Source organism: Larimichthys crocea, chromosome II (assembly GCF_000972845.2).
Source record: "Larimichthys crocea isolate SSNF chromosome II, L_crocea_2.0, whole genome shotgun sequence".
Classification (NCBI taxonomy): Eukaryota; Metazoa; Chordata; class Actinopteri; family Sciaenidae; genus Larimichthys; species Larimichthys crocea.
In genome coordinates, this window is record NC_040012.1 from 1,050,112 (window position 1) to 1,074,453 (window position 24,342).

At 45.2% G+C, this 24,342-nt stretch overlaps 2 protein-coding genes across 8 annotated transcripts; both read right to left on the bottom strand.

Moving 5' to 3' along the window:
- Window positions 1–1,214: 1,214 nt before the first annotated feature.
- tmem71 (transmembrane protein 71) lies at window positions 1,215–8,441 on the bottom strand. 4 transcript variants are annotated; one of them, XM_010752852.3, is made up of 11 exons: window positions 8,263–8,441; window positions 6,625–6,699; window positions 6,304–6,367; window positions 5,070–5,115; window positions 4,698–4,907; window positions 4,009–4,280; window positions 3,739–3,930; window positions 3,438–3,504; window positions 3,256–3,317; window positions 2,995–3,044; window positions 1,215–2,907 (listed from the first exon to the last, which is right to left on the bottom strand). In XM_010752852.3, the coding sequence occupies exons 3-11, from the start codon at window positions 6,332–6,334 to the stop codon at window positions 2,884–2,886; spliced, it is 954 nt and encodes a 317-aa protein (XP_010751154.1). In that variant the 5' UTR covers window positions 6,335–6,367; window positions 6,625–6,699; window positions 8,263–8,441; the 3' UTR covers window positions 1,215–2,883. The 4 variants fall into 4 exon arrangements, with proteins under 4 accessions (XP_010751154.1, XP_010751153.1, XP_027144093.1 ...); XM_010752851.3 differs by having other exon boundaries at window positions 6,497–6,699; XM_027288292.1 differs by having other exon boundaries at window positions 6,457–6,699.
- Window positions 8,442–14,233: 5,792 nt separating this feature from the next.
- Window positions 14,234–22,784, bottom strand: ift57 (intraflagellar transport 57 homolog (Chlamydomonas)). Of its 4 annotated transcripts, none has more exons than XM_027288273.1 (12): window positions 22,430–22,764; window positions 22,166–22,333; window positions 20,367–20,541; window positions 20,163–20,281; window positions 19,969–20,059; window positions 17,859–17,927; window positions 17,622–17,744; window positions 17,371–17,442; window positions 17,033–17,164; window positions 16,892–16,954; window positions 16,661–16,727; window positions 14,234–14,576 (listed from the first exon to the last, which is right to left on the bottom strand). In XM_027288273.1, the coding sequence occupies exons 2-12, from the start codon at window positions 22,321–22,323 to the stop codon at window positions 14,395–14,397; spliced, it is 1,251 nt and encodes a 416-aa protein (XP_027144074.1). In that variant the 5' UTR covers window positions 22,324–22,333; window positions 22,430–22,764; the 3' UTR covers window positions 14,234–14,394. The 4 variants fall into 4 exon arrangements, with proteins under 4 accessions (XP_027144074.1, XP_027144072.1, XP_027144075.1 ...); XM_027288271.1 differs by having other exon boundaries at window positions 22,166–22,381; XM_027288274.1 differs by lacking the exon at window positions 22,166–22,333 and having other exon boundaries at window positions 22,687–22,784.
- Between the last annotated feature and the right edge of the window lie 1,558 nt (window positions 22,785–24,342).

The window sequence follows — 24,342 nt, forward strand, 5'->3', positions numbered from 1 at the left end:
GCTAATTAATTTCTCTGCATCACTTTATGGTGTGACCGGACGTTAACCTTTTATGTTACAGATCCGATGCCACGTTCACGTCAGTTAAGATAGAAGCAAAAAGACAGTCGAATAACTGCAGACGACCTAGTTCGGCTTCAATTAAATCTGGGTTTAATTACAAGACTTTGGTTGGTGTGAACCATCCAGGTTTGTTTGACTTTATATTGGTACAAATCGCAGTTTCCTGCAACTTGGATGTTGATGTAAACACTGGCACTTCCTATTTGACGTGAGCGTGGCGCGGCTGTCACAACAGAGAAGTTGTATTTAGTGAAATCCTTTCAGGCGACGATGACGAATTCAAAAGAAAACAACACGAGAACATTAAAATTTCACTCAGAAGAGTTGATTTGTGCTGCTGCACACAAACAGAGCACGCTTCATCTCTTCCTTTTTCAACTCTTCTAAAAGTCTTGGCGTAGTTTGAGGCCCAAACATGATTGAATTTGAAAATCTTTATAAAGTCAGACCTTATAAACCTTATAAAGCCGTACAGTACTCAAAACATTTATTTCTCTTCTCCTGCTGCAGAACAATAACTGATCTATACAAACTGTTTGCATTGATTAGATATTTTGAGAGTTTTTAGGGGAGGCAGTGAGTTTTAAACTAGAAAATGTGTAAATAAATGTAGAGTGTGTCTGACAGACATTATTACTGACACTGCAGCAGCACAGAGACTTCAATAAAGTCAGTCAAAGGCAGCTTGAGGTTGCCGAGCAACCAGGGTCAGCTGCAGGTCAGAGCAACTAACTGCAGCTGTGCTCTGTCTGTGTGTGAGTGACTGCTGAGAGACACAGAAAATCTCTAAATGAAGCCCCTCCAACTAGTGGACACTAATGCCAAACGGTAGGTGGTATCAAAAAGCCCAAATGACCGTGAGCATCCTCATCTTGTCGACCATGTGAATGCTGAATTTCAGTGTGTGAAGTTAAAAAATGTGACCTGGGGAGAGAGAGAAAGAACAGGTGCCCCATGCTCCTTTGGGAAATTTCTGCTCTCCAGTTTACATGGGAGTAGATGGGGCTGTCGGTGGGTGATCCTGGAGCATCAGTGCGTCTCCCGCCAAAACTATAAGTCTGACAGCTTCAGCAGTGATATCGCTGCGTAGCCCACGAATTTTCCTACGTTTCTATGTAGAAATTATTTCTGTAGAGTGACATTTGTGGCTACGAGAGCCGTTTACGAATGTATTTTTTGACAAATGTTTCTCTCCCTCTCCACTCTAGCTCTGGAACATTCTACCAATACACACCCATTGTAAACTTTGGCGTGGTTTTTGGTGATTTTTGGGAAAACCGTTTGGCAAAATGTTTAGAAAAGTCACAGCTCACCATTCCCGGCTGAGACGGTCGTTTTGATAAATTTTTTGTGTATGTGCAACCAAAACTGAGGGAGGAGCAGCACGCTGAACTTCCTGGAATATGTCAGAATAATCAGTATGGGGATAGTAGATAATAGTCAATGAAAGATTTTCTCCCTGAACACGGTTGAGCTTTTAAAACTCGACTCAGCTCATACTTGAGTTATTGCTTATATATGACGTGTGTGAAGAAGTCTGAACCTTCACACAGAGACAGACCTGACTCACACAGGAGTTGTACATAGTTGTTTTAGTTTTGTTGCCGCGTTCATACGTGACCTTTAAAATTGCCGCTGGCGCATGTAAAGTGGCATGAAAACTCAGAGAGCTTCATGTTTTTCCTCACAGTGATTTAGCTTGAACGCAGCCAAACTTTCAAAAATACGAGTTTTATTCTGGGAAGACTCCACCCGTCTGTGACACGCCACGGGTGAAATCAAACACTCCGTATGTCTGTTTAAAAAGTGGAGCAGGTCTGTTGAATGTTTCAGCAGCATTTTAAACTTCCCTGTTTTATTCTTTTATTTCTGCCCTGCTGGCCGATATGAAGGCACTTAACAGCTGAAGAGTTTTACCACAAAACGATCATTTAATAATTATTTAATGTAATACTGAAGATTCTTCTTAAAGCTGTACAATGTCACAACGACTGGGAGTTTAAATGAGGTATCTGATTATCTGATTCACTAATACAGAAAACCAGAATTCAGATTTTCACAATAAACTCTGAGCTGGTGCAGCTTTAAAGTGCCAAAAAACATATTTCATATTTTTGTGCTTTTTTTAATTGATTTTATTTTGAAATAAAACTCTTCAGTCAGTTTCCTGTGGTTCAAACTTGCAGATAGATGAGAAGAAGTTTGGTTTGTCACAGCGCTTATTCTTTTCTTGCTGTTGGACCTGAATTTGTCCTGAAGTTTGGACGGTTTGGTCACTTTGGACAGCCCAAAAAAGCCAAGTTCCACCATAACAACAAAAAGATACACTGAAAAATACATCAGGTACATTTTATATTGAAAGATACTTTTTTATGTTGTATAGCTGCTAAACTACAGTAACTCATGTCCCATATTTATGAGCTCCTTCAGCTTTTCAACAGAAACACACATTCAGCTTTTAAACGTCGGGAAAGTCCAGACATGACGTCGATTTGAAGCATCATGGTTCCAACATTTAACAGAGGAAACATGACACAGAGTCAGTCTGACGTTCCAAACATGGAAAAACTGTGTGAAACTGACCCGTCAGGATGAAATACAAAGCTTTGTTTGAGGACGTGCAGCTTTATTTGGACTTTAATTCAGTTTTAAACTGCAGCCGTCCTGATCGATGGTGTTTCTGTGCAGCGTCTGGAGCTCACTCTAAATTGGTCCTTTAAGTGCGACTTACATGCAAACAGCTGACAGTGAAATGTTAAATATTTCTACTGAGTCCCATCACACCTTTTTCCCCGTAGCTTTTCCAGTCTCCCGCCGCTTTTACTCATTTCTTGATGTGATATCCTGAAAAACAGAATCATGAATAATTCTTCTTCTTATTTCTTCACTGTCAATTGAAATGAGACCAATCTCGTTAAATCTTTGACTCACCTCCGTCTTTGCCTTCCTCCACTCGCCCATCGGACCCGACTTTGTCATGACTGAAAGAAACACGAAGCTCATACATCAGCCACAAGTCCCAGATCGTTAAATTTGTACAATTTAATGTGAAGATTTCACCAATATTTAGTGAGATGTTGGATAGAAACATTTTAAAATGAACTCATTTCAGTTATTCAGAGAATATTTCATCAGCACATCCGTGATGTTGACACACAGTCGTGTGTCCGTCTAATTTTACGTGATACTTACTCATGAATGTCGCGATCATCGCGAACACGGTCGATGTGACGGTCGCGCTCCACAGCAGACACCTGCGGGGGTGAAAGCAGCGAGTCCGGCTTCAGAAAACAAACAGATCTAAACTTTTAGCTGAATTGTTGACGTGTTTCCATGGAGACGTTAATCATTTTTATTGTGTTTGAATTTTTTACCCTGAGCACAGAGCAGTGAAGATGAAGACGGTGAAGATGAAAAGGAGAAGAGTCTTCATCGTTAACCCTGAAACAGACAGACAAACCAACGTCAGAGGAACTCTGGAGGTTTGTTCTTTGTTCCATGTATTCAAACTGCGTGACACGCGTCAATCTACACAGAGAACAGAAGCCAGACACAGAAAATGGATTTTCAAAATAAAATACCCCGCGCAAACTGCCGGTCGTTAAAACAGACAAAAGCAAAACTAAACGATCTCAAACAAACACACGAGAGGAGATGAAGAGCGTCGCCGCTCACCTGTGCGCTCAGGTGACGCCTGGCAGCAGCTGTTGGTGTAGAGAGGTGAGGGAGGCGGGACTTCAGAGAGGCCACCCAGCGACTGGGTGAACCGCTCCTTTGATTGACAGATCTCAGAACAAATCTCCTCCTGGATGAGCAGCTTCGGGGGCGGGGCCACTTTGTCAGGAGGGGGCGGGATCTCGGTGTGATCTGAAAATGTAAAAATTTAAATTTAAATTCATGGATTTTAAAAAACGTCTCACAGCGATGAACTGACCGAGAACCGACCGTAAGTGAAGCCTCGGCTGTCGTCCAGCTCGGTGCTGTTGAATCCAGACCAGCGTGACTCGTCCAGCGTGGTCGGGCCCTCCTGGTCGATCTTGCTCATGTCCTGGTCCATTTCTTGGTCCTGGTCTTGGTCCAGATTCTGGTTTTGGGTCTGTCCTGTCCCAAACATGCCTCTGAAGACTTTCTCGTCCAGCCAGGACTGACAGCTCTCCGTCACGTCGCTCAGCAGGCGGACCAGAGAGCTGCGAGGTCGCCGCCTGCGCCGGAAAACCCTGAAGGACGAGGAAGAAGAAACGTTCACGCGCTTCTGTCACGATCTGCTGCTCGGTGTCACTCGTCCGGAGCGAGCTTAGACGTTATGCAAGAGAACAAAGAAACTTTCTCATGTTGATGATGGAGGTTTCAATAACACTGGCGTCTCCTAGCAACCGTGACAGATGACATCACACTCTGGCTCCTGAACGCAGCAGATGTCAGACGTGAGGAATTTACAGACTTTAAACCTGTTCGACATGCGGCGAACCGCTCGCTCTGATTGGCTGCTGAGAATGAGCTCATCGCTATAAAGATAGATGTTTGAAGAGGGTGTGTGCGTGTGTGTGTGTGTGTGTGTGTGTGTGTGTGTGTGTGTGTTTCCACTCGGACTTTAAAGAACATGTGTGCTTGTGTATAAATGAAGTCTGTCTCACCTGACCAGGTTCTCCTTGTAGGACACGTTGGTCTTGCAGGGAGTCAGCGACACGTTGCCGTCGTCGTCCCAGGAGAAGCTGTCCTCTGTGACGCTGTAGTATCCGTTGGTGAGGAGGCGCGGCGAGCGGCGGCAGGAGCACGGATCACCGCCGTCCACAGACGAGTAACAGACGTACGAGGAGTCAGGGGACAGGAGGGACACGTCGAGGCTGGAGGAGACACAGACGGGAGGTTAACATGAGGGACGGCAGTGTGAAGCCTCCAACACTTCAGTTGTGTTAGCATGCACAGAACCTGAACACATGATCAGCCATTCATTCATAGAAACAAACTCAACACCTTCAAACGGCGAAAGAGGTGGACGCTCTTACCTCTGACAGCCGTGATTGGCCCGCAGCCTTCGTTTAACTGGCGAACCTGAACAGCAGAAATGAGAAGAGAGGTTAGACCTGAAACATGTCGGCGTTTCTAAATAAAGACGACTTGACTTTTATCAGGCCGAAGAGCCGGAGAACATTCCTGAAGTCCGCCTGGGAAACTCACTCGCCTGAACGAGTTGAGCTGACCCGGCGCTCATAAAAACTCTGCAGGAATGTGACAGACAGGGAGCGTTCTGTTAGAGATAAAACGTGTGAGCGCGACGTTTGAATGAATTCTTTCAGGTTGTTTGATGTCCACAAACCTCCGTGTACACATCCGTTAAGACCTCGTAAGAAGATTTTAGTCATGAAATACATTCAGCACAGTTAAATGAACAAAGCTGAGTTCAACATTAAACAAAGTCTTTAAATTCATGAGGAAATATCAACATCTAGAACAAAAAGTTCAACACTAAATATTGTAAAATTTTCTTGCAATTAGTTAAAAAAAACTTTCTTAACATCTGTTCACAGTTTGCCTTCAGTTCAACCTAAGACCCTTAAGACTTTATTCTGCTGTATGAAACGAGTTCTTCAGCAGCTCATCTGAAATGTGGCGTTCAACAAGGTTCAAACCTGGGTCCCCTGTTATGGACATGCATGGAAACATCAACTGTTTAAACAAAGGCAGATTACAGGACTCTAAACTGAATTTATGTTGCCTAAATTTATTAAATTGGGAAAAATTATTTCTTTATTTTGTTCCATCGACTACATCTGATTCTGAACAACCGGTGTTTAATTTAAAGGCAGAGCTGAGTCTGGCTCCTAGATAATGTGTGTTAGAGTTTGATTTGTCATCACTGTCATTTTATTTGAAGGAATATGAAGAATGTTCAAATTAAAGTAAGTTTGTCTCTGGATTTTCTGTGTTTTCCAGATTATTAAAACTTTAACTTCACATTAAATGTTGAAATTCAAGACAAAGAAAAACAAAAACAGCTGATCAGCTCACAGAGCAGAGAATGATTTCTGCTTCAGCGGCTCCTCGTCTTCTTTGTGTGTTTGGAAAGTGTCCACGCTCAGGACAATCCAAACTGTCCTCGTCTGTTACGTCCTACCAGTTTCTACCTTCACAAACCTCCTCAGTACCAACAGCTGCACATGATACATCTGTCCCGCTCTACAACTGCCACAGCCAAATGACCAAATGTAAATGACGTTAATGCTGTAGATGGTGACGTACTTGTAACAGCTCCGGAGAAGAACAGAGCCATGTTTGTCTGCAGCTGAACGTCTTCTGTCGCAATCTGTGAAAGAAAAGCAACAACTTCAAATATAAAGTTTCATTTTAAATCATGAAAGTTCATTAATTTCCTAAGACAGCTGCTCACTGCACTTTTTAACAAACAAACAGGACTCCACGTTTTGGACTCCACCTCCTCCCTGATCTGATCTCCGGTCAGTGAATCCTGATCAGTCTTCAGGGATTAACAGCCTGGATCCAGTTCGTGCGAGCTGAAATAAATCGAATCCAAAGTGATCGGCCTGCAGAGGTTAAAGTCACCTTTAACCTCCGTGTTGCTCGGTGTGGTCGTGTCTTCAGCTCAGCAGTTGTCGTTGCCGTTGCTCCGCTCACATCCTGCAGCGAAAGAAAAACATGGGCTGTGACTGTGAGCTCATGTTTCCTGTTAACCCCGTGTCTGCTGAAAGAAACCTGAACTGTGGGGTCACGAGAAACCAGCTGACGGTGAGACATCTCTGAGCTGGATCACAGCTCAGGGACCGAATCTGAAAGTTTACAAGAATAAGAAGAAAGATTTTTAGATGTTATCCCCCGACAGCGTCGATGCTTTTAGGGTTAAAAATATCCAGGAATTTTCAAAGTTGGAAACTTTCAATGGGAACTAACAAACAGCTGACGTCGCAGTCGTTCTGTTGTGGTGAATAAAAGATAAGTGGACGGTTGAAGTGGGTCAGCGTCTGTTGGTGCTGCAGACAGAGACTCTCTGTGTTACAGTGAATGCAGGCAGCTGAGGGAGGGGTGGTGTTGGTGGTGTTGGTGGTGTTGGTGGTGTTGGTGGTGTTGGTGGAGGGTTTCCGTCTCATTGTCTCTGTTTCAACTGAAAAATGCTTCTCGTGATTTAAAAAAGCTCGAAAACAACAAACCAAGAAAATCAAGACTGGGGACGTCACAGAGACTACGTCCAGGTTTTAGACAGTCTGCGTGGACGTCACGGAGACTACGTCCAGGATTTAGTGTCTCGAGGACGTCACAGAGACTACGTCCAGGTTTTAGACAGTCTGCGGGGACGTCACAGAGACTACGTCCAGGTTTTAGACAGTCTGCGGGGACGTCACAGAGACTACGTCCAGGTTTTGTCCAGGACATGTTTAAGGGTTTACAATAAACATTTCGTCTTCACAGTTCAGGAAATATGAAAATAAATAAATAACATAGAGACTTATGACGAAGAGCTTTGTGTTCGTTAGTCAAACGTGTGTCGACTTCAAATATTCAGATCAATGATCTGAATATTTGAAGAAATATTTAAAAGATATTTTAATTATTATTATTATTATTTCCAGAATATTTCAAAATAAGAGCCCTGTTCTCTTCATGACATTGTGTTTCTTTATATTTGCTCATACATGCATCCATGAACCCCCCTCTGTGTGTCTCATTGGACTGTTCCTGTGTCTGTGCTTCCCAGCATGCCTTGCAGCAGCATGCTTCTGATGGAGCTGATGATGTTGGAGGAGAAGGCGGAGCAGGAAACACAAGGATGGATCAAACCACTGCTGCATCAGCAGCTCCATCAGCAGCTCCATCAGCAGCTCCATCAGCAGCTGCACCAGCACACACAGCTACAGTATTTAGATGTTACATTTGTGTTTAATTAAATCAGAGTTGCTCAGAAATAATAATATAAAATAAACAGATGTTTGTGTGTTTATCATCTTTAATATTCGACACTCTGTCATCTTTGTGTCCATTAGTAGTCACTGTGTGTGTGTGTGTGTGTGTGTGTGTGTTTCAATTTGAGCTGCACAAAAATAAAAATGAACAAATCTGAAAAAATGTAATTCTGAAGAAATTATTTCAAAATAAAATAATAAAAATATGAATTTTAAATTTAAAAGATGTTTGTGTTGGTGTCAGTTCAAATCCAGAGACAAAGACAAAGTGACGTAACGGACTCACCTGACTGTCCTGCAGGATTCTCTGCCGGAAGTGAAGAAAAACGCAGAAATCTTTCTTTCTGATTTATTTCTTTGTTTTGTTCTTTTCGTTTCTTCTTCTTCAGCTGGATAAAAACATTTCAGCTCCTCAGCTGTGACCGAACCCCGCCCGCACACCGGAAACACCAACAGCTGTCAAGTTAAAATATTCAACAACACATGTTATTCCGGTGAGGGATTTCAAAGTAAAGCACGAGCCACAAGATTTAAGAAGCATCTCCTCTCTCTCTCTCTCTCTCACCTCGTCTCCTCGCTCTCGCTCGATAAGATAGATATAGATATATATATATATGGATATATATATATATATATATATATATATAATAATATATATAGTAATATATATTTATATATATATATACACACACATATATACATATGTATGTATGTATAAACATATATACACACATATACATGTATGTATATATGTGTATATATATATATACACACACACACACATATATATATATACGTATGTATATATGTATGTGTATATATATATATTGTGGCTGTGAAGTGAAGCCGACACAGGAGTGCCAAAAAAACACACTTCCTCTAACGTCCACCTGAGGCTGGCTCCAGAAGTGAGTCAGCCCAACAACCACTAATAAAGGCAATCATGTCATCTTCTTCATCTTCAGTGATGAAATCCTCGACTGTCTGTAAAAGGTGAGCTGTCAGAGACGAGGACTACAAACACAGGAGCATCACCAGCTGCCATTGTGTCACCTTTGTTCTTTTCTTTGGAAACCAGTGAGTTCAAATGTATTACACACGTTTACTGTAAATATTATACAGTATGTAAAGTAGTTCAAGTTTGCACAACAACAAACCTATACAGCAACAAGACTCCAGAAGAAGTGAGTCAGTCTCCATAAGTCCCCATGTTCAAATGTCCAACTTCACAGCAGAAATAAACATGTTTACAGCCTGGTACAAAAAACAGTTTTGGTCTCTGTAGCTAATTTCCCCGTTCATGACAACTGTACTGAGGGTGAATTTATATACAACTCACCTGTTCACATTATATTAAGGCTTAAAGTTATGCAGGGTTAAGAGCGTGGACGCTTTGACTGACAGGTGGGCGTCTTATTTGAGCAACTAGGCGTCACTCAGCCCACCTCAGGTCCTAACACATCATATTAGTACAAATATTATTGTGATATTGTGTTAATGTGGATAGAATTGAGATTCAGTTAGAAACTGTCACTGGAACTTTTAAAGCTATGAATACTAAGAAGGCAACAGGACCGGATGGTCTGTCTGCTTTTATCTTGAAGTCTTTTGCGGAGGAATCGTCTCCGGCATGGCAAAAATTATTCCAACTTTCCATAGACTCTCACAGGATACCTAAACTCTGGAAGACATCCATTATTTTGCCCTGAGGTGTCTGCACATAGATGCATAGTCACATACTAATGTTGATACTATTATATACATATGGGTTACTTGCTTAGTCATGGGTTGTTATCTTGACCAATGCCAGGTCAGAGGTTATTTGGATAGGGGTGCCAAAGAGCCACCAGGTGGGCACCGCTGCCAGATGTATAGATAAGACAATGACTTCCTTTGAATGGATGGATAGGGGCAGGTCAAAGGTTAGGCCTTCAGGTGGTCTTTCCTGGGAAAGGAAGTTCTTTGGTCTATCTGTTCCTTTGACTTAAGTGACTTCATTGTATGTTTTGGCGCGAACTATTTTAATTGTATGGCTTGGGGGTGTAACCTACCTATATAAGAGGCTTGTCCCATATAGGTCAGGAGAGTCTCATCATTCGGCCAGGAGCTCTCCAAGTAACGTTTTACTTGCTACGATGCTGAACTTGTTGTAATAAACTTGTTATACAACTAAGACAGTTTCTCTTCAAACATCTTCAACTGCATCACCACTGAATATACGACAGCCCATACCTAAAAAGGTCAGTCCCCAGGAGGACAATGATTACCGGCCTGTAGCCATAACTTCAAATGTTTTTTAAATCATTAGAGAAGATAATGATAAGGAAACTTCGTACATAAGTGGAACCATTACTTGATAAATACCAATTTGCATACAATAAGAACCGTAGCACAACTGATGCTATAGCAACTATAATGCATCTGGTCCTTAAACACTAGAAAACCCTGCTGGATATGCCAGACTTCTCTTTGTTGATTTTAGCTCTGCGTTTAATCTTATCCAGCCACACATTCTTCTTAAGAAATTAATTCAGCTGGAGCTAAACCCTTTTTTAGTCAGGTGGTACCACTCGTTTTTATCCAATAGACCACAACAGGTCAAGTTCAATTCTACTACTACTTCCCCTCTTCTGTTCACGCTGTACACCAACGATTGTGCGAGTTCTGAGCCAAACTTGTATGTAGTTAAATTCTCTGATGACACTGTCATTCTCAGTCTGCTCACTAAACACGATGATCTAGATACGCACCAAGTGGGAGTCAACGAGTTTGTTCATTGGTGTGATTCGCACTTGCTACACATTAACACAACAAAAACAGTAGAGATGCTGCTGGATCCCAGATCTGTCGGTGGCCAGGACCCAGTGAAAAGTTTTAAGTATCTGGGAGTACAGGTAGGCAGTGACCTTAGTTGGCGTGCTCAGGTGGCCAATGTCAGCGCTAGAATCCACCAGCGCCTTCATTTTTTGAGCAAAAACATTATGCTCATCTTTTACAGAGCAACGATTGAGTCAGTTCTTCGTTATGGTATCACCTGCTGGTTTGGTCCAGTCTCACAGTTAAATCTAGAGCCGAGATTTCAAACCTAGTCAAAACTGCAGGTAAGATTATGGACGTGATGCCCCCCCATCAACCCACAGGATGTTTTTGAGCAGGCAACTATCAGACAGGCAAACGCCGTCGTATCAGACAGATCTCATGGGCTGAATGGGGAATACGTCCTTCTTAAGTCCGGGAAGAGATACAGGCTTCCCCTGTGCAAGCACAATCACTTCAAGTACTCTTTTGTTCCCTTACTAAGCTAATTAATGACCAGAAATGAATGTAATTGATTATTGATTGACAATACGTCAAAAACTAATAAAATACAAATAATAAAGCAAATGTGCATGTGTCCATCAGTAAGTGTTACAGCCTCCATCAGGTCTAATCTCATCTTTGTAGTTTTGAATTGTTCCTAACTGACGTTCTTCTGTGTCGCTTTTATTTTGATGGTAAAAACAACAACTTCCTGTGTGGGGATTTCAGTGCAGGGATTTCTCTGCTGGGGACACCTAGTGGATTTCACTGGAATGACATCTGAGGACAGAAACCTGCATCAGGGTTGATTTTATGATCGAGCACACAGAAAAGTGTTTTGTCTCTGTTGTTTTGTGTCAAACTGATTAATTTTTATTACTTTAAAACTCATTTTCACATCTGATTCATTAAACAGCAGACTGCTGCCTTCAGGGACCACTGAGACATTAAAGACAAGATCAAAGTCAGCTGTCCACTGCTGTTTTTTTAATCACGGAGACCACGTCCAGGTTTTAGACAGTCTGTGGGGACGTCTCAGAGACTACGTCCAGGTTTTAGACAGTCTGCGGGGACGTCACGGAGACTACGTCCAGGTTTTTGTAATCAAACAAATATGATCCCATATTATATCGCACATCCATCAGCTACACTAATAATTAATAAACGAATCATAGATTTGTGTCCAAATGTACAAAGTGAGATCAAAACATGTAGGATGAAGGAAGGTCCGCTGCTTCCTGTCGTCACACTCATGCAGTGGAAGAGAGACAACAACATACAAACACATCAATACAAATATTCACAAACAGCGCCACCTAAAGAAACATTTACAGAATGACGAGATGTCAAAGTACCGCCCATAATGTTTGATTGACAGCTGATCTCTGTGCAGTGAAGAAATGTCACAACAATCATGAAGACAGAATGAGCTGAAGAGTAAACACAGAATTTAACCCTTAAATGACTTCTGTCTATTTCACTTTACACAACTCTGCAGTACGTCCAGCAGAAAACATCCCATGAAACCAAAGTCCAGCATAGAGAGGCTGAGTGAACGTGGTCTGGACTCTGTGGAGGAGAGTCATGGTTTCAGAGACGCTGTAGAAGGACAGAATACCTGCACTGTGATCCAGGTACACTCCAACTCTGGAGGACCGAGGACCTGAGACGGGAGTGCGGACTTCGTTGAAGCAAAATGTGTAACTGTTTTTTTCACAATTTAACATCCAAGATTTGTCATTGCGTCCAAATCCACATTCTTTTGAGCTCCCTGCTCTACTGATGTTCTTGTATGTGACTGCTACACAAACTCCTCCTCTCCTCTCCACCTCCCAGTAACAACGTCCAGTCAGACTCTCTCTACTCAGGACCTGACGATATACAGTGAATCTGTCTGGGTGACTAGAATAAGACTGAGGTTGTTCCATAAATGTCACTTTTCTGTTCCCCTCAGATAATAAGATAGCCTCCACCTCCTGTTGGAGCTCCTTCACATCTTTCTCTCTGTCCTGGATTCTCTGCTGGATGTTTAGTCGACTCACCTCGAGCTCTCTCTGCCTCTCAGTCCTTTCTGCTGCAGCTGAGACTGTGTCATGGCCTTTATGTTCATCCACAGAGCAGAGATAACAGATACACTGCTGATCAGTACGGCAGAACATCTTCATCACCTCATCATGACGAGAGCAGATGTTCTCCTGGAGCTTCTTGGAGGGATCCACCAGCTTGTGTTTCTTTAATGGAGCTACATCATGATGAGGCTGGAGGTGTTTCTCACAGTAAGAGGCCAGACAGACCAGACAGGACTTCAGAGCTTTCAGTTTTCTCCCAGTGCAGAAATCACAGGCCACATCTTCAGGTCCAGCATAGCAGTGATCAGCAGGAGCAGCTTGGAGTCCAGTCTTCTTCAGTTCCTCCACTAAAGCTGCTAACATGGTGTTTTTCTTCAGGACAGGCCTCGGTGTGAAGGTCTGCCTACACTGAGGGCAGCTGTGGATTCTCTTCTCATCCTCTCCATCCCAGAAGTTTTGAATACAGTTCATGCAGTAGCTGTGTCCACAGGGAATAGTCACCGGATCCTTCAGGAGATCCAGACAGATCGGACAAGAGAAGGTTTCCTGGTCCAGTTTATTTTCTTGCTGCGCCATTTCTCCTCTCTGCGTCTACGTCTGTCTGAGTTTGACTTCCTCAGAAATGAAACTAGTTTGAGCTCTGATCTCAACAACATGCGGCCTGTCAGCTGACACGTCAGCACATGTTGGTTTCACCCATCTTCAAACTGTAGATCCGAGGGGGAGGGAACAAGGAAACATGAGCAGAGAGGAGCTGGCTGTGTTTGAGAGCAGGAAGAAGAGGGAGGGCTTATCAAGAGCTGAGTCCTTCCAGGAGCAGGAGCAGAGCTGTGGGTGAGCCTCAGCTCAAACCTGCTGCACATTGGAAAACATTCATATTCAGACATTCAACATATGACACAATGCACTTTGATTATCAGCGTCTGTATGAGCCTAAAAACACGTTCTTTACTAAAACATGCAGACAGTGAGCTGAGCAGCTTCAGCCTCCACGACTTACCTGCTTACCAGGATGAAGGCGCCCTCTTGTGTCGCTCATCAGGTTTCACGTTTCACTTGTTCACCTGCTGTGATGTTCACTGCAGGAAGACATGGAGGAACTTCACAGAGACTTTGGCAGCTTCAAACAGCATCAGTGAAGACAGACTGAAACATCTGTCGTGTCACATGACGTCAGTTTGTTCACCTGTAACACTGATGCTGCATTCAGGTCACAGGGGAACGATGGGAGAGAAGAGTTTCCCATCAGCTGTCAGGTTGTGGATAATATTTGTGAACGTGAGATTCGAGGCTGGAGCTTCAAACTTTACACGTTCATGTCGTACAAACACATTAAACATGTTCGTCGTCCAGTTCAGGAGATTAAATGTTCAAATAAAACATTTCAAGGTTTTTCCATCAAAGTTTATTTTCATACACAAAATATGATGCCAAATACTATTCATGAAAACTGAACCTGAGAAATAAATCAGTGACATTCAGGACAAAGAGAGCGGAGACATCCTGAGACACGCTCGGTTCTCGTGCAGTGTCACGGCCTGGACGTGGACTCAGGCGAAGGACCCGGCGGCCGGCTCGGGGATGTTGGTGGCGTGCATGTCTCGTGTCATGTTGGACTTCTCTTTGAGCTTGGCCTGCAGCAGCGTGTGCTCCACCACACCGATCCTCACGTCCATCTGAACGATCTCCTGCTTCAGCTTCGTCAAACTCTGCTTGATCTTCACCACCGGAGCTGAAGGACGACCACAGACAGGTCAGTGACACAGACAGACAGACAGACAGGTCAGTGACACAGACAGACAGGTCAGTGACACAGACACACAGACAGACAGACAGACAGGTCAGTGACACAGACACACAGACAGACAGGTCAGTGACACACACAGACAGGTCAGTGACACACACAGACAGGACAGTGACACAGACAGACAGACAGACAGACACACACAGACAGACAGACAGACAGGTCAGTGGACACACAGACAGAACAGACAGCAGGTCAGTGAACACACACACACACAGACAGACACACAGACAGCAGACAGACAGACACACAACGAAGACAGACAGACAGGACAGGACAGGTCACCTCCGTCAGACATGCTGCTGCCCTTTCTCCTCCATCTCCTGCTTCACCTTCTCCAGTCCTCGCTGATCTGAAACAAAGTTCCAGACTGTTCACAGTCGTCACTGCAGCTGCGTCGTGCAGTCAGGTATCTTCACCAGCAGAAGCACAGGAGCTTCAGGACGCTGTGAAGACTGTGAAGACGTTTCTGTCTCAAGCTCCATGTAGTGTGAAGTGTGATGTGTTCACGGGACCTCTGCCAGGACTCTGGTCCTCTCCGTCACTCCTCCACTGGCCTGCTGGTAGCGCTCCTTCGCCTGGTGGAAACAACATTAGTGATGAACCCTCGGGTCGATCAGCCGTCACGGTTTTCTTTCGGCTTTGAGCTTTACCTCGCTGAGTTTGGCTGAGACGCCGCGGTAGTCCTGGATCAGATGCTCCCAGCTGGTGTTGATGTATTTCTCTCTGCTGCTCACCTTCTCCAGAGTCTTCCCGATGTCCTCCTGCAGTTTGTCCAGGTAGCTCTGCAGAACCGCAGACAAGACAAGAAGTGATATCATGAAGAGGGTAGACTCAGTGTGGAGGTGACTCGGGTCTCTGATCAGGAGACACGGCCTCAGATCCTTCAGGAGGAGCCAGAGAACGTCTGATGGCATGTGTCTCCATCTTGCCAGGCTGACTTAACTCCACTGCTGTTGCCGTTGAACCGGAGCTGCTTGCGTTTGGTGGTTCGATTCAAAGATTCATCAAACATGATGACGAAGCTGCCTTGATTGACGGTAGACAGAAGTTCACGTTTGATAAATGGAGCCAGACCAAATCGCGCTAGATATGATGTCTTGTCTTTACCACAAGTAAACGATTTGGCATACTCAGAATCGGGGAACATTGCCCGAAAGACAGTGGCCACATCTTCGTTTGAAGTGTATGAGTGGTGTCGGGTAATCGTCTGCAGAACCCAAAGTATTTCTGCCTTTAACGTAGCGGTTGGAGCGAATGCAGCGAAAGCATTTGTGCTGGGGCCCGGAGATATGAAAGGCACAGCTGGCCTTGCACTTGCGTTAGTGCCTGTAGTGGCGAACGTTCGCAGGGGGACTGTTGATTCCTGACTAGCAGAATAGCGTGTGTGCTTTTCCCCTTTCATGTGAGCGTCAAGGGCACTACAGCCCATTGTTCCCAACTTGATGTCTTTCCGACATAATTTACATCGCGCATCATATTCCGACGCTGTTTTTGTTAGCCAACTATTGTATTTCGGCGCCTCGAGCCACTTGTCGCTGATCTTGCATTTCCCCATCTCGGTTCATGTTCCTGTATGCCAGAGAGGTTGAACGTATGCCGCTTATTCCAACCACTTCTTCGTCTGTTCCATTTCATGGCTAAAGCGACACACTGCCCCCTGCGGTGTGATTCCAGTGCTATTAGACAAACAACGGCTCTATGAGTTTTCAGCATCTTGATAACAAACAACACGTTAGCGCAGAAAAAAATCAGCGATATGTTTTTTTATTAACCATAGGCTACCTGAATGAAAAATAATACCTACCATGTGAAATTTAATGCCATACTTCAGAAAATGGTGAAATATAATGCTTCTTAAGACTTTTTAAGACACATTTTTAAAATAAGACTTTTTAAGGATCCGCGGAGACCCTGAGACAGACAGACAGGTCAGTGACACAGACACAGACACACAGACAGACAGACACACAGACAGACAGACAGACAGACAGACAGACAGACAGGTTCACCTCCGTCAGACATGCTGCTGCCTTTCTCCTCCATCTCCTGCTTCACCTTCTCCAGCTCCTCGCTGATCTGAAACAAAGTTCACAGACTGTTCACAGTCGTCACTGCAGCTGCGTCGTGCAGGTCAGGTATCTTCACCAGCAGAAGCACAGAAGCTTCAGGACGCTGTGAAGACTGTGAAGACGTTTCTGTCTCAAGCTCCATGTAGTGTGAAGTGTGATGTGTTCACGGACCTCTGCCAGGACTCTGGTCCTCTCCGTCACTCCTCCACTGGCCTGCTGGTAGCGCTCCTTCGCCTGGTGGAGAACAACATTTAGTGATGAACCCTCGGGTCAGATCAGCCGTCACGGTTTTCTTTCGGCTTTGAGCTTTACCTCGCTGAGTTTGGCCTGAGCGCCGCGGTAGTCCTGGATCAGATGCTCCAGCTGGTTGTTGATGTATTTCTCTCTGCTGCTCACCTTCTCCAGAGTCTTCCCGATGTCCTCCTGCAGTTTGTCCAGGTAGCTCTGCAGAGACCGCAGACAAGACAAAGAAGTGATATCATGAAAGAGGGTAGACTTCAGTGTGGAGGTGACTCGGGTCTCTGATCAGGAGACACCGGCCTCAGGATCCTTCAGGAGGAGCCAGAGAACGTCTGATGAGCATGTGTCTCCATCTTGCCAGGCTGACTTAACTCACTGCTGTTGCCGTTGAACCGGGTCAGTGAACGCACCTTGGCCTCTTTGAGCGACGACTTGATGCCGTCTCTGTGTTGATGCATCTGGTCCACGTGGATCCTCCAGTCCTGCAGACGGACACACAGACCGGGTTCAGGAGAGGAGATACATGGAGGAGGTCTGCTGCTGTCCACCCATCACCTGCTCACACTTCAAATCAAACTTTATTCATCCACGGAGCTGGACGCCTGACTCAGTGACGCGCTCACATTCACACCCCTCAGGTGGAGGTGGTGCTCAGGTGTACCTTGTTGTCCGTCCTGATGGTCACTTTGAGCTGGGGCAGGACTCGCTCCACCTCCAGGTTCCACTCTGCTGCATCAACCGTCGACTCCAGGATCTCGTCCGGCTTGGAGGATGCTTCTGCTTCCTGTCGGAGAAGTGACAAGTCGACCCGGTTAAAGTCTCGCAGAATTCACACTTACAGTCGACAGACGAGCGGTCTGAGCGTCTTTGAACGCATCACGTCGTCAGGTGAACTCACGGTGTGCGTGCTCCGTAACTTGAGAGCCTCCAGGTCCATGACGTTCTCCTCGTCCTCATCGGGCTCCTCCTGACATCACACAGAATCACAGACTTACATCTTTTTAAACTCAAGCACAAAGTTTTTATTGATGCCGATGTTCGTCACAAACATTCATTAATTAAACTCCCTCGTTTTGTCTCACGGAGCTCGTAAAGACACCAAACCTCTGAGCCGTCCACCTCAAAGTCAGCTCAAGCTCAAACTGTCTGAAACACCTGATTTAACATGAAAACATCTGGCCGCTCGTTTCTGTCAGCTTCATCTGCTCGTTAAACAAACTTCATTCAGACGAAATCAGAACATCTTTGTCTGTCTAAAAAACACTGAAGCCGTCGTCTGTGTTTGCTCTGCTGGTTCTGAAGAGGCTGCAGAGAACCCTTCAGAAACTAAAGCAAACATCTCAAACATAGCAGGACTTCATCTGGAGGGAGCTCTTTACTGTAACGATGCATCGTGACACGATTAAAAATCGGTACAGATGCGTGACGACTCGCATCGGCTGACAGAAAAAAATGAATCGCGATTCTCTGCGAATGCGAGAGAAGTAGGATGTGTTTTTTTTCTTTCGTTATCTTAAAAAGTCACTGGTTGGTGATTCATTTGTTCAGCGTCAGGCGTCAAGTCACGTGACTCACGTCACTACGTAGGTACGGAGACAGAGCGAGGGAAGAAACAGAGGACGGTAGAAAACAGCTTTGAAACAGAGGACGCACCGAGCAGCTTGAAATCAGCTGTGTGGAACACACACACACATATATATATTTTTATTTTTTATATTTTATATTTGATATCGGGCTGCTCCGGGACCAGGGGAAACCAATTTCGTTTCATCCCATGTTTACATGTGTTGTAATGACAATAAAACTCCTTGAATCCTTGAACATGCAGCAGCATAAACTGCACATCACGGCAGTTAACAGCAGTTTACTGTGAGACTGTTTCTAAAGAAAGCAGATATTTGTCATGTGTTCTGTTGTTTAAGATGTAAGTTGAACTTTTTATAAAGAGAACACAAACTGTTTGAGAGTTTCTGTGAAGCCAGTTTTTATCCCTTTACATCGACGTACGACGACGAGAGTTTAGAAACCTTTTCTCCTGTTGGACGCTCTCCTGTTTCCAGTCCCACCAGGATTTCGCGGCCTTTTTTGAAATGGTTGCGGCCTAAAATGCCTGATGTTGCATGAGGTTTTAAAAAAAAAACTGCAGTGCTTTTTACATTTTTGTTGCAATTTTGTTGCGGGAGGAAGTGAAAGTTGCGATAAGTTGCGATTCGACAGTCGCGCCGGGGGCGAGGGGGCCCTGTCCCTGGGGGCAAGCCCCGGAGAGGGCGCAGCGAGCACTAAGTCCACGGCCCTGGGAAGTGGCGAGGTCCGGGCAGGCGGGCGCTGTAAAGCTACCTTCGCCCCCGAGCCTTTCCAAGCCGACCCAGAGCCGGTCGCCCGGTGGGGGTCAGCCAGCGTCGGGGAGAGGTCCCACGAGGGGATCCTCCCACACCGTGCGACCGTCCCTGACCTGATTCCCCCGGGCAGACTGCGCGGAAGTTGCGGAAAAATCGCGGTGATTGGTCAAAATTGCAACACCGCCCTGAATTCACGGGGATTCACTGAAGTTGCGTTGAAGTTGCAAATCGCAACATCGCGAATTCCTGCAGGGTCTGTGTATCTAACGATGTCAAAGTGTCTCTGAGAAGCAGAACACGCCGTTATTAATTTTATAAGAGAACACAAACTGTTTGAGAGTTTCTGGGAAGAAAGCACGTCAAGATTTTTTTTCCTACAAATAAAAAGAAAATTTTATTTAGTTATAATTTGTCTGTAGCTCAAAGAAATCGTATCGTGAACAAAGAAACCGTGAACCGTATCGAGTCGTGAGCTGAGTGTATCGTTACCTCAGCTTCTTCTTTAATGTCTTTTATTTTGAAACACAAAACACCTTCACGGACAGTCAGACCAAAAATCTGTGACGGCGATCGGTAAATTCAGCTCGACTCGCGGTCACGTGACTCAATAGATGTACGGCGCGGCAGCTGCTTCAGTCGGACTTAAACGCGCGATGACGGGACACCTACGATCATCTCCTCCTCGACTTTGCTGAGCGTGAGCTCCGCGTTGTCCTCGACCACGGACTCTTCTTCTGTGGTTTCTGTTGGGTAGTTCGGTCTGGAGGACAGAGAACAGACAAAGGACAGGAGGTCAGAACACAGTCAGATTTCTCCTGGATGACGGTTCAGAACCAGAACTTTAACCTTTGGATGCTCTGCACCTTTTGAAGGAGAAGCCCCTCCTCTTCAGAGCCTCCTCAGCCAGGCGGTCCAACACGAAGCAGACGTGTTCACCCGAACCGGATTTCAGTTTGGAGGGCGGGAAGTCCACTTTAACACCCTGACAGACACAGCAGGGGGCGTCACACATGTTCATCACTGTGTGTGTGTGTGTGTGTGTGTGTGTGTGTGTGTGTGTCACTCACGAACGCCCTGAGCTCGGACAGGATGTTGGACACGGTGGCGTTGGGTTCGTCGTACTCCTGAGGCTCTGTGAACGGCCTGCCCGCCATGTTGATGAGCCACGCCGCGATGATGGTGAACATGTAGAACTGCTCGCCCGAGTTGAACGCCAGGTACGGACTGGAGACGAAGTAATGTCTGAGGGACAGAGAGACGGTCAGGACGGAGACCTCGTATCGATGGACGAGTTTGGATTTCATGTTGGAGTATCGAAGATCTCCAAACTAACTCTTTGCAAAGCTTCTCACAGCCCGTCCTGCAGATCATCATGACGGTGCCATCACTGATTCATCATGATCTTTATATGAGTGGACAGGAGGCGAGCGACCACACCAGCTACCAACAGAAGGAAGGGTCTCAGGTGAGCGTTTTGTAGTCCATCTTCTGGACTTTGTAGTTTTACCACAGATCACGTCAAAAACATTCACCGTCGCTTCATGACGTAGTCTAAGAGCAGTCGACTCCTAACTCCTCATCACCTCTCCTTCACATCTGTCCTTCACATCTGTCCTCATCTCCTCTCCTTCACATCTGTCCTCATCACCTCTCCTTCACATCTGTCCTCATCACCTCTCCTTCACATCTGTCCTCATCTCCTCTCCTTCACATCTGTCCTCATCACCTCTCCTTCACATCTGTCCTCATCTCCTCTCCTTCACATCTGTCCTCATCTCCTCTCCTTCACATCTGTCCTCATCTCCTCTCCTTCACATCTGTCCTCATCTCCTCTCCTTCACATCTGTCCTCATCTCCTCTCCTTCACATCTGTCCTCATCTCCTCTCCTTCACATCTGTCCTCATCTCCTCTCCTTCACATCTGTCCTCATCTCCTCTCCTTCACATCTGTCCTCATCTCCTCTCCTTCACATCTGTCCTCATCTCCTCTCCTTCACATCTGTCCTCATCTCCTCTCCTTCACATCTGTCCTCATCTCCTCTCCTTCACATCTGTCCTCATCTCCTCTCCTTCACATCTGTCCTCATCTCCTCTCCTTCACATCTGTCCTCATCTCCTCTCCTTCACATCTGTCCTCATCTCCTCTCCTTCACATCTGTCCTCATCTCCTCTCCTTCACATCTGTCCTCATCTCCTCTCCTTCACATCTGTCCTCATCTCCTCTCCTTCACATCTGTCCTCATCTCCTCTCCTTCACATCTGTCCTCATCTCCTCTCCTTCACATCTGTCCTCATCTCCTCTCCTTCACATCTGTCCTCATCTCCTCTCCTTCACATCTGTCCTCATCTCCTCTCCTTCACATCTGTCCTCATCTCCTCTCCTTCACATCTGTCCTCATCTCCTCTCCTTCACATCTGTCCTCATCTCCTCTCCTTCACATCTGTCCTCATCTCCTCTCCTTCACATCTGTCCTCATCTCCTCTCCTTCACATCTGTCCTCATCTCCTCTCCTTCACATCTGTCCTCATCTCCTCTCCTTCACATCTGTCCTCATCTCCTCTCCTTCACATCTGTCCTCATCTCCTCTCCTTCACATCTGTCCTCATCTCCTCTCCTTCACATCTGTCCTCATCTCCTCTCCTTCACATCTGTCCTCATCTCCTCTCCTTCACATCTGTCCTCATCTCCTCTCCTTCACATCTGTCCTCATCTCCTCTCCTTCACATCTGTCCTCTCACCTCATCACATTCTTTCATGTAGCGTTTGTACCTGGGCCTGGAGGATCCGGGAATCGAACCCCCGAGCCACAGTACAGTGTCCATGAGTCATGACGTGGACACCTGTGAGGTGACCAGCTGAGCTCACCTGGACAGGTTCTTCATGTTGTGTCTGTGCAGGACTTCCTCCTCGTAGTTCAGCACCTTCAGCTTCTCCAGCAGACACTCCATCACCGCGAACACCTGGTGAGCCGCGCCGGGCCCGCGCTCCTCTTCGTCCGCTCGTCTGCCGCCGTCCTCCGCCATCACCGGAGACTTTACCGACGGCCACACCGGAGACTTTACCGACGGTCACACCGGAGACTTTACCGACGGCCACACCGGAGACTTTACCGACGGTCACACCGGAGACTTTACCGACGGTCACACCGGAGACTTTACCGACGGTCACACCTGTTAGCCGCGAGCCCGGTTTGTTTGGCTTCCGGTCTGTTGCCAGGCAACCGAACGCTCGCGCTAGCCCGCTAGGTGGCTAACGGTATCCCGGTATGTATCCCGGTATGTATCCCGGTATGTATCCCGGTATGTATCCGGTATGTATCCGGGCTTCAAAGTCGGTTTAAATCAAACAAACGTTTCGTCAGACGTGACGTCACGCCGTTTAATCACCTGGTACCGATTAGCCGTTAGCACCGGGAGCTAACGCTCGTCTTCACTTCCTGTCGGGACCTTTCGAAATAAAAGTCCTTCCTGTGTCGCTTCTTCTTCTTCTTCTTTGGTGTTTTACGGCAGTCTGCATCCTCACAGTTGCACACACCGCCCCCTGCTGGACTTCACTACTTCATTTACTTTTTGAATTATTTAAATTAACCCAGTTAATTAAAAGAGATCTCCTGATGGTTCTCCTCCTTCTCTACACTTCCACTTTCATTACACTCTTTAAACTCTTCTCACTGCTCCTGTCTCCATCATCTCTTCCTCTCTTTCATCTCCATGACAACCATCACACGCTCCACCTGTTCTTAGTCTGCTCATGGTCACCTGTTCCACTCTGATACCTCCACAGCACCTCACCTGCCTCATCCTGTAGTTTATATAAATAACAGTTAACACTTCTCCTGGATTTTCCAATTTTGTTTCCATTGATTAATTATTTCTTTCCATATTAAACTTTCCCTTCTGCTTTTGATCATTTCACTTTCATTTCCACCTCTTCTTTCTTTGCTGCCTCCTTTGCCATGGATGTTATTTCCCTCCCCTGCTGAGCTAATCTGGATGTTCTCAACATTATTTTCATATAATATATGAGATTGAATCGCTGCATATGATTATCTTCCTATCCGCCCTGTCCTCCACCCATTCTATTGCCAATACTATTGCACATAGTGTTGGAAAGGAGGATGCTGTCTAAGGTGCAGGACATCTTGGATAATGACTCCCACCCACTGCATGAGCTGCTGGACTCAGGAGCAGCTTCAGTCAGAGACTGCTGGTACCAAGATGCTCCACAGAGCGGCACAAGAAGTCTTTCCTACCTGTGAGCATCAGCCTGTACAACTGCTCACTAAACTCCCACTAAACTCTGTATAAGGCTTTGATTTACATATTGCACAGTTCACTGTTACTTGGTTTTTAATCTACTGTCACTGCTTCTATTTAACTGTTATTTATTTCAAAAACTAAACTATCTCATATCTCACTGTTACCTCACTGCTACTTGTTTTTTTTGTTTTTTTTTACTGTCACTGCTTCTATTTAACTGTTATTTATACATGTGTATATATTGTTTAAAGTAGGATATTCTATAGGGTATATTGTTAAAGTTTTGTTTTCTTACTACTGTTTTCTTGCTGTCACTTACCGTTTGGGAGCTGCGGTAACAAAAACAATTTCCCTACGGGGATTAATAAAGTACTTCTGATTCTGATGATTCTGATTCTGACATAGTTCCACTGCATATACACTTAAATGATCTTTTTAATACTTTGTTATTATGACTAGGACCCACCACTGCTGCACCTGCTGCTCCTGTTCTTGGTTCTTTTGATCCGTCTGTATATAAGTACATATATTCCCCATACTTTTCATCTGTTCTACTTTTGATGTCCCGTATTTTTAGATCTACTCTTGCTTCGTGTAATGTCCATTCTGGTATTGTCGTCCACAGAACTGTTGGGCTGACTTTTATTTTGGCAGCGTCGCTGTCGAAGCTTTCAAATTAAAAGCTCCCTCATAATGTTTTTCAAATAGGAGGCGATCAAACCTGTCATGATTTCTAAATCTGTTTAAATTTTACATTAACTTAGATAAAACACAGCAGTGCTA

Coding starts and splice junctions, on each gene's coding strand:
- tmem71 (XM_019257769.2), bottom strand. CDS start 6,334: ATGGCTCTGTTCTTCTCCGGAGCTGTTACAA. Junction 4,281..4,697: donor TACAAGGAGAACCTGGTCAG/GTGAGACAGACT, acceptor CTCGTCCTTCAG/GGTTTTCCGGCGCAGGCGGC. Junction 3,931..4,008: donor CAGCCGAGGCTTCACTTACG/GTCGGTTCTCGG, acceptor TTACATTTTCAG/ATCACACCGAGATCCCGCCC.
- ift57 (XM_027288273.1), bottom strand. CDS start 22,323: ATGGCGGAGGACGGCGGCAGACGAGCGGACGAAGAGGAGCGCGGGCCC. Junction 20,542..22,165: donor AACATGAAGAACCTGTCCAG/GTGAGCTCAGCT, acceptor TCTGTCCCTCAG/ACATTACTTCGTCTCCAGTC. Junction 16,955..17,032: donor CTCAGGCCAAACTCAGCGAG/GTAAAGCTCAAA, acceptor GTTCTCCACCAG/GCGAAGGAGCGCTACCAGCA.